Source organism: Triticum aestivum, chromosome 4A (genome assembly GCF_018294505.1).
Source record: "Triticum aestivum cultivar Chinese Spring chromosome 4A, IWGSC CS RefSeq v2.1, whole genome shotgun sequence".
NCBI lineage: Eukaryota > Viridiplantae > Streptophyta > Magnoliopsida > Poales > Poaceae > Triticum > Triticum aestivum.
Genome location: NC_057803.1, coordinates 628,423,840 through 628,439,542, shown reverse-complemented (window position 1 = coordinate 628,439,542; position 15,703 = coordinate 628,423,840). Strand labels below are relative to the sequence as shown.

At 47.7% G+C, this 15,703-nt stretch overlaps 2 protein-coding genes and 1 non-coding gene across 3 annotated transcripts; all 3 read left to right on the top strand.

Annotated features, from left to right (window-relative positions):
- Positions 1 to 63: 63 nt before the first annotated feature.
- On the top strand, positions 64 to 4,078 carry LOC123087750 (dnaJ homolog subfamily B member 14). Its single transcript, XM_044509850.1, has 2 exons — positions 64 to 1,703; positions 1,808 to 4,078. Exon 1 carries the CDS (start codon positions 444 to 446, stop codon positions 1,050 to 1,052), a length of 609 nt encoding a protein of 202 aa, XP_044365785.1. The 5' UTR covers positions 64 to 443; the 3' UTR covers positions 1,053 to 1,703; positions 1,808 to 4,078.
- Positions 4,079 to 9,520: 5,442 nt separating this feature from the next.
- On the top strand, positions 9,521 to 13,770 carry LOC123087748 (pentatricopeptide repeat-containing protein At3g16610). The gene is made up of 2 exons (XM_044509848.1): positions 9,521 to 12,208; positions 13,033 to 13,770. Exon 1 carries the CDS (start codon positions 9,565 to 9,567, stop codon positions 11,956 to 11,958), a length of 2,394 nt encoding a protein of 797 aa, XP_044365783.1. The 5' UTR covers positions 9,521 to 9,564; the 3' UTR covers positions 11,959 to 12,208; positions 13,033 to 13,770.
- On the top strand, positions 13,137 to 13,209 carry TRNAK-CUU (transfer RNA lysine (anticodon CUU)). Its single transcript has one exon. It is a non-coding gene; the product is annotated as a tRNA-Lys (tRNA).
- Positions 13,771 to 15,703: the final 1,933 nt, after the last annotated feature.

Genomic DNA, 15,703 nt, shown 5'->3' with positions numbered 1-15,703 from the left:
ACTTAGAATTGAGATACCATGCCATGTTAAATCCTACATGAATTGAAAAATACATGAATTTGTAGTACAAGTTGTTTGATTATATATAGGAAAAATGTAGGAGATTTTCTGAAGGATTAGGTGCATGCCATAGTTGTTATATACTCCTATTCCCTCTGTTACTAAAACCACGTCAGTTATTTTCGAACGAAGGTAATAGAAACAAAGGAAAATATCCATGAGGTTGTACTCAGATGCAAAATTTCTTTGAAATTGTATGCAAACTAAACTATAGGGAAGATTCATATGGTTTTCATTCCTACAAACTAAACCAAATTTATAGAGAAATTCCTACGGAATGGATTCCTCTGAATTCCTATGATTTTTTTAAAACTAAAGAGGTCTCTATCTTGTAAGTGACGTGGATTAAATTAGATTTGTTTCCTCGTACCTCAGCTTCACATATGAATCGGATTCGGAGCTCCGGGACTCCATATATGGTGGGCGCTGCCCCATGGACACAGCGTAACGTCCGTAGTTCCGTACAGTACATGTTTGGTTTCGATCCCATGGCGCCCGGCGGAAGGAGCAGCGGCGGCAACGCGGTGGACGCGGCGGAGAGGCTTCACAGGCTCGCCGAGCAGCGCTTCCTCGTCGGCGACGTGGCCGGGGCGCTCCGGGCGGCGCGGGAGGCCCAGGCGCGCTGCCGGGCGCTCCAGGGGCTCGCGCACGCCCTCGCCGCCTACGAGGTCCACGTCGCCGCGGCCGTCTCCCGCGCCAGCGGCAGGAACTGGTACGCCGTCCTCAGCGTCGGCGCCCGGACGTCGCTGCCGAGCGGCGGCGTCGGCGTCTCGCACGAGGACGTCAAGCGGCGGTACCGCCGGCTCTGCCTCGTTCTTCACCCCGACAAGAACCGCTCCGCCGCCGCCGACGGCGCGTTCAAGCTGCTCCAGCAGGCGTGGGGGGCGCTCTCGGTCGGCCAGCGCCACGGGAGTCACCAGGCCGCGCTCTGCCCCGACGCCGTCGCCGCGACCCCGCCCGCCACCACCTCCCGCTCCTGCCGCGAAGCCTAGCAACCACACCCGACCACCGCCGCCCGCCGCCAACAACGCGCCCAGGGACGACGACAGGCGGCGAGCCGGCGCCGGAGACACGTCTCACAGCCGGCCACCGCCACCAGCCGCCCACGCAACCAAGGCCGAGAGAGCCAGCGCGGACACGACGCGTCACGCGCCGGCGTCTGACGCGAAGCCCGGCACCCACAGCGGACCACCGCCACCGGCAGCCTCCGCCGCCCACACGCCCAAGGACGAGGGGTCCGGCACGGACACGCACACGCCGCCGCGGCGCCAGGGGAGCGGGAACAGCAGGAGGTTCCCGTGCCCGGCGCAGTGCGTGCACTGCGGCGCGCGGTTCGCGTCGTCGACGGTGTCCGTGGGCACGTGGCACCTCCACTGCGCGGCCTGCCACAGGTACGCCAAGGTGTGCGTGCGCAGCCCCTCCAACGCAGAGATCTACAGGTGAAGCTGCGACCACGACCACGATGGAGAGGGACGGACCAGATGATGATACCATATCCTAGCTGGTATGCCATTGTTAGTTCACTCGTCAATGTTTCCTTCCGTTTTTTTTTTCTTCTTCTCAGGAGAGGATGTGTGCTGCGTACGAACGTGTTCATGTCTGAAATCCTCGGCGGCAAGATGAGGTGCTATATATTCTAATAGGTTGGTTTTGAAGTCGAATTCTCTGAAGTCTGGAATCCTTCACTGTGATCTTTTGCTTTTTATGTACTGTACAATAATATGCATGTTTTGTTACTTGTCTCAAGGTAGGAGAGGAGAGGAAGACATGCTATGCTATATGCTATGTACTCACTTGGTTCGGTCTTCAGTTGGTTTGTCAATTTCCAGCACTACTCCTTATTAAATTTCAGTGTTGTTTCGCTCAGTGTCTTGTCGCGTCCCAGAGAAATGATCGATGCAACGAGTTCAGTGGTAAAGCAGATCCGCTCTCCCGGCTGGCCAAGAGGACAGAGTACGAAGGATCCTTATGGGAACAGTCGAGTTTGATCCATCTTGCGCAGGTACCTATTAGCGGGAACTTCATGAAAACCTACGTCTCCAACTTTCAAAAAGTATGAACTTTTATGTTCCACAAGGCCCATCACCATCATTGACAGTTTGACATACATATTGCATTGCACAAAGCATAGGAACAACTCCAACGCGCCGACCCAAACTGCCCGCACGGATTCGTTTGGGTTGAAACAGACACAAAAGTCAGCCCAACGCGTCGATGCAAACGGACCAGTGTCCGCTTTTTGTCTGCGCATGACCCATTTTGAGCCGCGTTTGTGTCGGCGCAAACACGCAGCGGACGCGCGCCATGCCCGCCCTTGTCACCCCCTGGCCTGTCAGCCGGTGGCATATTGGCCATTCCCCCCTTCCTCCCATCGACAGCCAGCACACCGGGCCGCCCCATCCGTCGTCGCCGCCGCCCAGTTCCGGTGCCCGATGCCGGCCGCCTGCACCCACATACCTCCCTCAGCAGCACGCCACCCCTCGACGGCCCCATACTCTGGCGTTTGGTGGATCGTTTTCGCCGCCGTCGCAGCAACCTGACGTGGACACCACTACCCCTCGCCTCCCCTGCCAGCATCACACAAGCGCAGCTACCTCGCTCGTCGGACGCTGCCATATTCGCACCATGCCGACAGGCCTGCTACCTGGTCTTGGAGAGGCGCGAGACTCTTCAGCGGCTGGCTTCTTCCACAACGCCCACAAGGTGTTCAACGGTTTGCTCGCAAGGTACAAATGGACTTCGGTGACGAGTACTTTTTCCATAATTTCATTTGCGATTCGAATGATTCTTCATCTGACGATGAGCAGATTGTGGATGTTGCTTTGGTCGTCCATGACCACATTAGTAGGCAGCGACCGATGTTCAGGGGCTCGATCCCGGGGCATACTCCGACGTTGAATCGCAGCCGAGGAGCGGCCATTGCCTACTCTGGCAGGACTTCTTCGAGTCCCCTAACCCGCTCTTCAAACACCACCTATTCCGGCGCCGTTTCCGGATGGCTGGACATGTTTTCAACCGAATCTGGGAGGGGGTGGTGGCGTACTGTAACTATTTCGAGTGCAAGTAGGATGCCCTGGGAAAAATTGGCTTCTCTTCTTATTAAAAATACACTACAGCTATTCGGATGCTTGCATACGGAGTACCCGGTGATCTCATTGATGAGTATATCCAAATGAGCAAGTCCACGTGCCAAACTCCATGTGCAAGTTCTGCAAGGATGTGGTAGAAGTGTTTGGCCTGGAGTACTTGGGAGAGCCAACTGCTACAGATACAACCTGGTTGTTGGCGATCAATGCGAGTAAGGGCTTTCCGAGGATGCTTGGTAGTATAGATTGTATGAACTACGAGCAGAAGAACTACCCTTCTACTTGGCAGGGGCAGTATAGGGGCCATGCCAAAGCTTGCACTGTCATACTTGAGGCCGTGGCTTTACAAGATCCCTGGATTTGGCACTCTTTCTTCGGCATGGCCGGATCTCACAAGAACATCAATGTGCTTCAGCGCTCTCTGGTCTTTGCAAGGCTTGTAGAAGGCAACTTCTCGGAGGTCAATGTTGAGATCAATGGCCACCACTACAACAAATGATACTATCTAGCTGACGATATCTATTCTCAGTGGACTACTCTTGTGAAGACAATCCCTAAACCTGTAGGAGAGAAGAGGAAGAGATTTGCCCAAGCACAAGAGAGTGCTAGAAAGGATGTGGAGCGTGACTTTGGTGTTCTTCAATGTCGGTGGGGCATCGGTATCCTTCTAGAACTTGGAGCACCAAGAAGTTGTGGGAGGTAATGACTGCTTGTGTAATTATGCACAACATGATTGTAGAGGATGAGTGTCCGGATGAAATCTACGATTAATGACTTCAGTTTCAGGGTGACAATGTTGTGTTTGAGCATGGAGGAGCGACAACGCTTGCATAGTTCACCGAATTTCATCATCAAATGCGTAATTGGGAAAGTCACATTCAACTACAAGATGATTTGGTTGGGCACATGTGGCTCACGTTGGTAACCAATAGATGTATCGTCTATTTTTTCTTTCAAATGTATTTGAGACAATATTTTTATTTGACTTGTAAACTATGAGATATTTATTTGGTTGTGAAACTATGAGATATTTATACTTTGTTTGAATTATGTGAATTTGGGCCTATTTTTTATATGTCACCAAAAAAGCTAAAAAATGGCCGCAAACGGGCGGTGAGGGCGAAAATGCGTTCGCGTGTTGGGCGCAATGCCGACCCAAACACAGAAGGGATGGACACGCCGATCCAAATGGATAAAAAAAATCGTTTGGATCGACGCGTTGGAGTTGCTCTAACACAAATTAAGTGGGACAGTGACAGAGTGTTCAAAACACATCAATGTAGTTGACAACGCGGGTGGTGTGGGAAGACAGGAAGTGGACAGATGCGTGTAGGAGGTGGATGATGTGTTTACTTTACACACATCTTCTTGAGTTTAATCATGTGCCACTTTAGATGAAACAACAGTAGTGGGAACATTGCACATTAGATGACTAGACTCAATTGGCAAAATATTCTTGGTGATAATAAGAGAAGAAAAGATAACGAATTTGCCTCACCAAGGATGAAAACAGGGTTGACGTAGGAGTGAATGAAATATTACTTGATACTCGGATGTATGCGTTGGTTTCAGTTGCTTTGTGTGGAGTATTAGCCATGAGATACAATAGATGTTGTTACTTAGGATTTATGGATGTACTACCTATATAAAATGAGCCAACTTATACATATCATAATTTGCTATTATTGTCTATTTGACCAATTTCGCACGCCTATACTTATATTTATGTGCCACTAATTTCATGGTATGAGCCCCACTCCGGTTTCCTCCATAAGAAAACCTTGAAATTCTCATTACTTGCACTTAAATTTTCAATAATTATTTATTCTAAATATACACACATAGGCTTTATATCATAATATTCCAATTACTTGTTAAACTAGCAAAGCCAGTGACATTGTTTTTTTTTTGTGATGGAAAGCCAGTGACATTGTAACCCTCACTAGGATTGTTGGGGACACAAATAGGCATTTACTGCCTGATTGGGGCTTGGGTTTTACTCCCTCCTTTCCGGTTTATAGAGCTCAATTCAAAAATCTCATCAACCAAGGTAAATGGTGAGTGGTGGAATACTTTTTGTAATTTGCAAAAGCACCAAATTAATGTTTTTGTTTTCCTCAAAAATTTATGTTTACCAATGTATTAATTGCAATGCATGCATGCATAAAATACATGCACTGGTCAATTTTCTCTTAATACTTATATGCAATTATTTAATGCACCTTGGAATCTGAACTTGTGATGGGGAACAACCAAATTGAGCCTTATAAAATGAAAAAACTAAGATTTTAAGATAAGCCCTATAAACCGGAAAGGAGGGGGTATCTCGAAGGATTGATAATTTTGAAAACATCGTAGTCAATTATTGCATGTGTGATCTGATTATTGGACGAGGGTGCTTGTCATGCTAGTTCCTTTGTGTATATATGCCAGCTTAATTTCAGTATTTATCTCTGTCATTTATGTTGTTACACGAATTTGCAACATGTCTGCACGTAAACTAATGGTAAATACTCTACCATCTTGAACACAATGGCATGTCAAGAAGACATATGTCATGATCTTGAACACAATGGCATGTCAAGGAGTATATTTTGGACCAAAGAAAGTAAGTATGATATGTCATGTCCTACAAGGGCTTGCATTTTGGAATCGATTAACTATATGTCATGCTCTACAAGACAATTATTTTTCTGCAAGGCAACACTATTTTCACATCAAGTAACGTCAAATTACCATCTTCAAGACAATGTGCATGTCCCGAAAGTTCTGCATTTTAGATCGGACAAAGCATACGGTATCTCTTGAAGATAGCTTAATGTGTTGATTCCCTAGAATCAAAACTAGCTACATATCCAGGTTGGCATCTATTCTCCTGTGATGATGTTCTAGAGACGGAGATTTTGGCAATAAAGGAAGGCCTAACGTTGGCCTCCCAATGGAGCAATCTACCTATCCAAGTTGAATCTGATTGTCTGGAAGCCGTAACGATGGTGCAGAGTGCTATTACGAATGGGTCTAAATTTGTTTTCTTGGTCAAAGAGATCAAGGATAATCTAGAGGAACGTGGTTCTTGTATTACTCATATTCGACGTAGTCAAAATCTAGCTAGTCATTTTATGGCCAACTTTGGTAGGGTTCAAGTTCATACTGTGGTATGGCTTGGGTCAGGACCCGGAGAAGTCCTTGATATTGTACGCCATGATTGTAATTCTGAGTTTTGAGTAATACAAGAATTTTCGCAAAAAAAAAACTAGCTACATATCCGGAGGGAGAATCCACATGCTACTGTAAGGACTGCCCTTGACGAAATATCCTGTTGATTTGATTCTCTTCACGTCATCGTTGGTGATATCCTTCTTCCTGTCGTCCCCCCTGTAATATTTCTGGCGACTGCAGCCATTCGAGAACGTTCTTAACACACCACTAGGGACATCATCACTTGGATTCAAGCAACAAGAGTAATAGATGTGGTTTCTCTCCACGTGACCAAGTTTGTCTGCCGGCACGGGCACCGCCCTAGAGAAAGTTTGTCCTAAGAACAAGGCGTGATCACCCAAGCTTGTGACCTCTATCCACGTGTGCTTGTCAGACACCGCTAGTTCATCGTCATGGATGTCGACGAGCTCAAACACCTTGAAGAAAGGTTCGTGGTCTAGTGACCACTGGGTTCTAATGGCCATTGCAAGCTTGCCACGTAAATCAAAGATGTAGCTGGTCTTCTCGCCGATGTTGTCCATCCACGCAGAGCAGCTGAGATGGATCTCATCAGTGACCACGGGCGCTCCGTGCTTATCCACGCCCATCTCAAATTTGGTTACCTTCCCGTTGTACTTCGTGAGGCCATACAGCTCGCCATTGCAAAACGTGATGTCGTCAATTGTGCCGCAGGATTTGCATGTTTGTCTCGTCCACACGCTGTCCGGACCGTCAACCCTACAAAGCGCGATGCCACGGTGCTCGTTCACGGTGGCGAGGATACAATCGCCCGAGGAGGGCGGGTTGGAGAATACAATTTTGCTCTCGGAGAAGACCCCCGCCGGTTTCTCAGGGAGCGTCACCTTGGCGCCGGAGAAGAGGTTGGCGATTCTGAGCGGCGCGGTTGAGATGACCCAGCCGCCGTCATGGCAGCCGATGAGCCGCCTACTGCCCCGGGGAAGCTGGAGCCACACCATGGCACCATCCTCGGGGCAGTGCAGGCGCTTCCACCTGCTGCAATTGCAGGGCTCGAGGAGCAGCCACGGCAGCGCGGCCCTGGGCGGCGCCCCTCGCGCCGCGGCCCGCCACGACCGGCAGACGGCGGCGAAGCGCACACGGTCACGCAGGGAGGTGACCATGCGGTACACAACGGCGAGGACGTCGTCCGGGAACGCGGACGACCAGCGCCGCCGCGCGGCCGGCCTCGCTGTACGCGCACGCTTCTTTTCCCTCGACATCGATCGTTAGTGGACAAACCTATCGTGGAGAAAAACGCAAACTAGGTTTAACTTTTTTGTTGGGTACATGCACGAAATCGATTGGAAATCTCCAACATCATCTGAAAAAAGATCCAACGTATCTCCTACTCGGTTACGACACGTCGACACGGATTGTAGAGTAGTACTCCACCAATGGCATCAAACCTTTATATTTCTATATGCTATAATTTTTGTTGGTAAATATACATGTCCAGGAATTTTACTACTTGCATCGTCACAAAAAGAAAAAACTACTAATCACGTGCTACCCGAGCAACCAAAATTTGTACCCCATTCACCTGTCGAATTTCCAGGTATGGAAGATTAGAAAAGTGGCTTGCTCTTTGAATATTCTGCAAAACTTCACCGAAATAATAAGATTTAACAAACCTTTACTTGGATGTTGATGATAGATCTCTTTGGATCGGAGTAGGCTAGATCTTCCGGTGAACCTACCTTTCTCCTTGTCCATTTGAGGAACTCCCGGTGCCGGCCATGGTGACGGTGGCCGGTGATGGCAGAGAGTGGATGGCGGCGGTGGTGGAGCTTCCCGTGAGCGCCGCGCTAACCCTAGATCGGAAGGAATTATCGATAGGGTTTATGGCAACGATCAACCTCGCAAGTCGTGCCCCGGCTCCCACCTCTGTTTATATAGCGCGGGCCACAAGGGCCCACCAACCTTCGTTTGGTTGGACGCCCCGATTAGGGCGCGAGTCAGGGGCCCGTTCGACCCGTTGGGTTTGAACGGGAGAGAAATCAACCTAACAGTTGAAACACAAACCAGCTCAACGAGTTGATTATACTCGTTGTGCCTTCGATGTGGCTTGAGCGTAATGCTCGACAAAGTGGCCTTCCTTCCTACTCCCGTGATAGCAAATATTCCACTAGGTGGAAATAGCTATGAATTCAGAAAACATTTTTAAAAAATGCCTATGAATTTAAAAATGTTGAGAACATTTTTTTAAATATCCATGAATTTAGAAAATGCTAAAAAAATATATGTTCCTGAATACATAATTTTTTCATGAATTAAAGATATAAAAACAAAAAATAGAAATAATGAAAACCAAAAGAAAACAGCTAGAAAATCACAGAAAAAACAGCGGAATCTTCCGAAACCTTCCCAAAACTGAAAGGGGAAACATCAGTGAAACCATTTTTTTTTCTTGTATAAGTAAATGCATATGTGGTCATCTTTGCTCATTGCTTTCGTGAAGCAAATTCAGTAGCCCATGATGAGCTAGCTAAGGGCCTATTCGGTTTGGAGGATTTTCATAGAAAACACATAGGAACAAGGATCCCGAAGGAAATTTTCTATAGATGTGTTCGGTTTGTAGGAAATGTGTATAGGAATTTCGTAGGAATACTATTCATTTCCTGTGTTTTTGGAGAAAATTACACATCCACTCAAAGCTCATTTTGCGCGTAGGAACGAGGCGAGCCAATTCCTTAGGGTGGCAAGTGCCATCCTATAAAATTCCTATACCAGTCCTAATTCCTACGTTATGAAATCCTCCAAACCGAATGAGCCCTAAGTTCAGTTTTTGTAATAAGTGTCAGACAAGTTAGATGCATGAACCTCCTGGGTTCTCAATTCCCCAACTAGTGAACGATGTAATTCTTGTTTGATATTAATAAAGCTAGCCATGATGGTCTCCCTCCCCAATAAATAAATAAATAAATAAATAAATGCATCTGTGGTGATTTTATCTTTTTTTCTTGTATATATATAAATGCATCTGTAGTGACTTTGTCAATGTAGTTAAAAAACCCCACATTTTTAGAGAAAAAGGTTGGTTAAACGAGGACTTGGACCCATATACTAACCAAAGTGGCCCAAGCAGACAAAGCATGGGCCCTTTCTGGCCACTAGACGAAAGAAAGTGTGCTAAAAAAACGTAACGAAGCAAAGTCTTCTCTCTTTCCTCTCTGGTCTCGTCCAGTTCCAAAGAAACCATGCGATGCGGCCGCGACTTCCCGCCACCAAACTCAAACCGGCCGCCGCACCACCACGCCGCCCGCCTCCTCCTCCGGCAGCCGCCCGCCTCCTCTCCACCGCCGCGCCACCTTCCGACCCATGCCACCTCCAGCAACAGCAGCAGCAGCAGCAGCAGCAGCTCGACCTCGATGACCACATCGGCCGGGGCGACCTCACGCGCGCCCGCCACCTGTTCGACCGAATGCCGGACCCGGACGCCCGCGCGTACAACTCCCTCATCCGGGCCTACTCCTGGCGCGGCCCCGCCCACGCCGCCGGCGCGCTCGTCCTCTACGCTGCCATGCTCCGCGACGCCCGCTGCCCGCCCAACAAGTACACCTTCCCCTTCGTCCTCAAGGCCTGCTCCGCCCTCCAGGACCTCCGCGCGGGCCGTGCCATCCACCGCCACGCCGCCCGCGCGGGCCTCCACGCCGACCTCTTCGTGTGCACCGCCCTCATCGACCTCTACATGAAGTGCGCCCGCTTCGTCCCCGCCGCCGCCGTCTTCCACGCCATGCCCGCCAGGGACGCCGTCGCGTGGAACGCCATGCTTGCCGGCTACGCGCTGCACGGCATGTACCACCACGCGCTCGAGTGCCTCCTCCGCATGCAGGAGGGATGCGCCAGCCTCAGGCCCAACGCCTCCACCCTCGTCGCCCTCCTCCCGCTGCTCGCCCAGCAGAGCGCGCTCTGTCAAGGAAAGTCGGTGCATGCCTACAGCGTCCGTGCCTCTCTCCACGACAAGGACGGGGTGCTCGTCGGCACCGCGCTGCTGGACATGTACGCAAAGTGCGGGGAATTGCTCTACGCACGCAGGGTCTTCGAGGCCATGCCCATCAGGAACGATGTTACTTGGAGCGCCATCATTGGAGGTTTTGTGGTTTGCGGCAGGATGACGGAGGCCTTCGGTCTGTTCAAGGACATGCTGGCACAAGGACTGGGCTTCCTTTCCCCGACCTCCGTCGCCAGCGCTCTCAGAGCCTGCGCCAGCCTGGCTGATCTCCACATCGGTAAACAGCTTCATGTCTTGCTTGCGAAATCTGGCCTCCACTCTGACCTGACCGCCGGGAACTCGCTCCTCTCGATGTATGCCAAGGCTGGGTTGATCGACGAAGCTACTGCCCTTTTTGATGAGATGGCGGCCAAGGACACGGTCTCTTACAGTGCGCTCGTATCAGGATATGTGCAGAATGGCATGGCGGATGCAGCGTTTCTCATCTTCAGGAAGATGCAGGCCTGCAACGTACAGCCGGATGTTGCCACAATGGTGTCACTCATCCCAGCGTGTGCACACCTGGCGGCTTTGCAGCATGGCAAGTGCAGCCATGGTTCCGTCATAGTTCGTGGAATGGCACCAGAGACCTCTATCTGCAATGCCTTGATGGATATGTATGCAAAGTGTGGAAGGATTGATCTCTCCAGACAGATCTTTGATGTCATGCCAGCTCGGGATATTGTGTCGTGGAATACTATGATTGCGGGATACGGAATCCATGGGCTCGGGAAAGAAGCCACTGCGCTGTTCTTGGACATGAACAATCACGCTTGTGAACCTGATGGCGTCACATTCATTTGCCTAATTTCGGCGTGCAGCCATTCCGGGCTCGTGACTGAAGGGAAACGCTGGTTTCACATGATGGCACATAAGTATGGTATAACTCCAAGGATGGAGCACTATATCAGCATGGTTGATCTTTTGGCGAGGGGGGGTTTCCTTGATGAAGCCTATCAGTTTATCCAGAGCATGCCAATGAAAGCAGATGTTCGTGTATGGGGAGCCTTGCTTGCAGCTTGCCGGGTTCATAAGAACATCGTTTTAGGAAAGCAAGTAGCTAGGATGATCCAGAAACTAGGACCTGAGGGGACTGGTAACTTTGTTCTGTTGTCCAACATGTTCAGCGCCGCTGGGAGATTTGACGAGGCAGCAGAAGTTCGAATAATACAGAAGGAGAAGGGGTTCAAGAAGAGCCCTGGCTGCAGTTGGATCGAGATAAATGGCTCTCTGCATGCATTTATTGGCGGGGACAGATCTCATCCACGGTCACCTGAGATATATCAAGAGCTGGATAACATCCTGGTAGATATTAATAAATTGGGTTACCAGGCTGATACAAGTTTTGTTCTCCAAGATCTTGAGGAAGAGGAAAAGGAGAAGGCGCTTCTTTATCACAGCGAAAAGCTAGCAATAGCTTTTGGTGTCCTCACACTTAGTGAAGATAAGACCATTTTTGTTACGAAGAATCTCCGTGTGTGTGGAGATTGCCATACTGTTATCAAGTACATGAGCTTAGTCAGGAGAAGGGATATAATCGTCAGAGATGCCAATAGGTTTCATCATTTCAAGAATGGGCAATGCAGCTGTGGAGATTTTTGGTGACAGCAATACTACAGTCCGGTACATGACCTCTCAGTTTTGTCTTGTATCAGTCATTCAGTTGCATGCCTTCAATAGTGGAGCATTTAGAACTTCAACAGAATGCCCTTTGAGGTGCCAAGTTTCTATGTTCCTGCAAGTTTTGCCCTCACAAAGAGTTATCCAAAGTGATTGTGTCATGAAGTCAAAAGGAAAATCTCAAGGCATGTAAATGTGCTATTCTTCCAAATCAAGCAAATTCAGTATAATGATGGTATGATCTAAACAAGATCTGATTCTGTAGGTTTCAATTTGCAAACCAAGATGACACTGAATTGTTGTTGGCGTTAGTGCTTTCGCTCCAGGTCACAGGAAACTATTAACAATGTTACAAAGGATTTGGTACGCAGTCAAGCTAAAATAACACAAATATAACTTGCATTTTTAGTAGAAATCCCAGAGGTACATGCTTAGTATCATCAGTTGTAGAATTCTGAACTATCAGATAGTCCAGTTGATGAAATGAAATGGTGTCTCAAATATGATCCTGCGCACTTCCCTATCCTGGAGATTAGAAAAGCTAATCAGCAAGTGAAGTTAGACTCTTAACCATCATAGTAATCTGTCCATTTTCTCAACCTTTCTTTTGACATAATTAGTTGCTTTCTGTTCAAAAGCATCATTAGCGGCTTAATGCTACCTTCTTACTGCAAGAGATGATGGATATCAGGAACTTGTTCAGCGAGAAATTCCTGGGATCCCTGCGGCAGCCCTAACTATGAAGAGAAGGCGTGCATTTGAGGCGCAACAGGAACAAGCTATTAGAAAAATCTGATCATCATTTGTAAAATGTGTGTGCTTTTATTTGTCGGGGATAACCAGCTAGGGGCATAATTTTTCTCTATCGGTCAGGGGTTGTTCCTCTAGTAGGAGTAGATTCCATGGTCCTATTGGCGCTGGAGCCAAGGGGCATCGCACTTCTCTTTCTTCTTCGAATTCATTCGGTGACAGAGCTTTCTGAAGATGCCATCATGGCTTTCATTTCTTTGAAGCATTGTGCTGATCCATCATAATATTTTCCCCCCTCATTTTCTGCAGGTGATCTCTTCTTTGTTGAGAGAGAGAGAAACTGCAGATAATCTCTTCTTTGTGCACGTGAATGGCAGAGATTATATATCTACTTGGAAGCAAGCACTCAGCAAGCCCGTCTAGCTCAGTTGGTAGAGCGCAAGGCTCTTAACCTTGTGGTCGTGGGTTCGAGCCCCACGGTGGGCGCATTTCCTGTTTTTTGTTTCTTTTTTTGTTCTGCTGCAAACAAACTCTGTACTGATATTTTGCCCAACAAGGGTGCCCCAAACTGCATTTTCATGCGTGCTGCCTTGTTGGCATGTACAACAATGCAAAAAAAAGGGGGTGAATTTTCAGATGTACAGTTAAGCCTAGTGATCTAGCCTGCCATACATCTTACTTGCTGTTTATGTATCCCAACAGGCACAGCAGAGGGTATTATACTGATACTGGGGTTGATGTTGGTCACCCCACTATCCGAAGCAAAAACACCTGCAAACCTCAGTGGTCGTTGCATCTGGACCCGGGAGCTGCTGCTGGGATGTTCTTCTCGGTCGTCATCATCTCCGCCGAAGCAGTGCACAATCCGGTAGGCGTCGGCGGTCCTGACCTCCTGGGCGAGGGAGCAGGGGAAGCAGCACCATCAGCAGGGGAAGCAATTGAGAATAAATGGATTTTTAAGAAGAAGACTGACGCTGATGGTAATGTTACTGTCTACAAAGCTCGACTTGTCGCAAAAGGTTTTCGGCAAGTTCAAGGAATTGACTACGATGAGACCTTCTCACCCGTAGCGATGCTTAAGTCCGTCCAAATCATGTTAGCAATTGCCGCATTTTTTGATTATGAAATTTGGCAAATGGATGTCAAAACTGCATTCCTGAATGGATTCCTGGAAGAAGAGTTGTATATGATGCAACCAGAAGGTTTTGTCGATCCAAAGGGAGCTAACAAAGTGTGCAAGCTCCGGCGATCCATTTATGGACTGGTGCAAGCCTCTCGGAGTTGGAATAAACGTTTTGATAGTGTGATCAAAGCATTTGGTTTTATACAGACTTTCGGAGAAGCCTGTATTTACAAGAAAGTGAGTGGGAGCTCTGTAGCATTTCTGATATTATATGTGGATGACATATTACTGATTGGAAATGATATAGAATTTCTGGATAGCATAAAGGGATACTTGAATAAAAGTTTTTCAATGAAAGACCTCGGTGAAGCTGCTTACATATTAGGCATTAAGATCTATAGAGACAGATCAAGACGCTTAATTGGACTTTCACAGAGCACATACCTTGACAAAATTTTGAAGAAATTCAAAATGGATCAAGCAAAGAAAGGGTTCTTGCCTGTGTTACAAGGTGTGAAATTGAGTAAGACTCAAAGCCCGACCACTGCAGAAGATAGAGAGAATATGAAAGATGTTCCCTATGCATCAGCCATAGGCTCTATCATGTATGCAATGATGTGTACCAGACCTGATGTGTGCCTTGCTATAAGTTTAGCAGGGAGGTACCAAAGTAATCCAGGAATGGATCACTGGACAGCGGTCAAGAACATCCTGAAATACCTGAAAAGGACTAAGGATATGTTTCTCGTATATGGAAGTGACAAAGAGCTCATCGTAAAAGGTTACGTTGATGCAAGCTTTGACACTGATCCGGACGATTCTAAATCGCAAACCGGATACGTGTTTACATTAAACGGTGGAGCTGTCAGTTGGTGCAGTTCTAAACAAAGCGTCGTAGCGGGATCTACATGTGAAGCGGAATACATAGCTGCTTCGGAAGCAGCAAATGAAGGAGTCTGGATGAAGGAGTTCATATCCGATCTAGGTGTCATACCTAGTGCATCGGGTCCAATGAAAATCTTTTGTGACAATACTAGTGCAATTGCCTTGGCAAAGGAATCCAGATTTCACAAAAGGACCAAACACATCAAGAGACGCTTCAACTCCATCCGGGATCTAGTCCAGGTGGGAGACATAGAGATTTGCAAGATACATACGGATCTGAATGTTGCAGACCCGTTGACTAAGCCTCTTCCACGAGCAAAACATGATCAGCACCAAAGCTCCATGGGTGTTAGAATCATTACAATGTAATCTAGATTATTGACTCTAGTGCAAGTGGGAGACTGAAGGAAATATGCCCTAGAGGCAATAATAAAGTTATTATTTATTTCCTTATAATCATGATAAATGTTTATTATTCATGCTAGAATTGTATTTACCGGAAACATAATACATGTGTGAATACATAGACAAACAAAGTGTCACTAGTATGCCTCTACTTGACTAGCTCGTTAATCAAAGATGGTTATGTTTCCTAACCATGAACAATGAGTTGTTATTTGATTAACGAGGTCACATCATTAGTAGAATGATCTGATTGACATGACCCATTCCATTAGCTTAGCACCCGATCGTTTAGTATGTTGCTATTGCTTTCTTCATGACTTATACATGTTCCTATGACTATGAGATTATGCAACTCCCGTTTGCCGGAGGAACACTTTGGGTACTACCAAACGTCACAACGTAAATGGGTGATTATAAAGGAGTACTACAGGTGTCTCCAATGGTCGATGTTGGGTTGGCGTATTTCGAGATTAGGATTTGTCACTTCGATTGTCGGAGAGGTATCTCTGGGCCCTCTCGGTAATACACATCACATAAGCCTTGCAAGCATTACAACTAATATGTTAG

Bases quoted from the DNA above. Each gene is read 5' to 3' on its own strand.
- LOC123087750 (XM_044509850.1), top strand. From the start codon at position 444: ATGAATCGGATTCGGAGCTCCGGGACTCCATATATGGTGGGCGCTGCC.
- LOC123087748 (XM_044509848.1), top strand. From the start codon at position 9,565: ATGCGGCCGCGACTTCCCGCCACCAAACTCAAACCGGCCGCCGCACCA.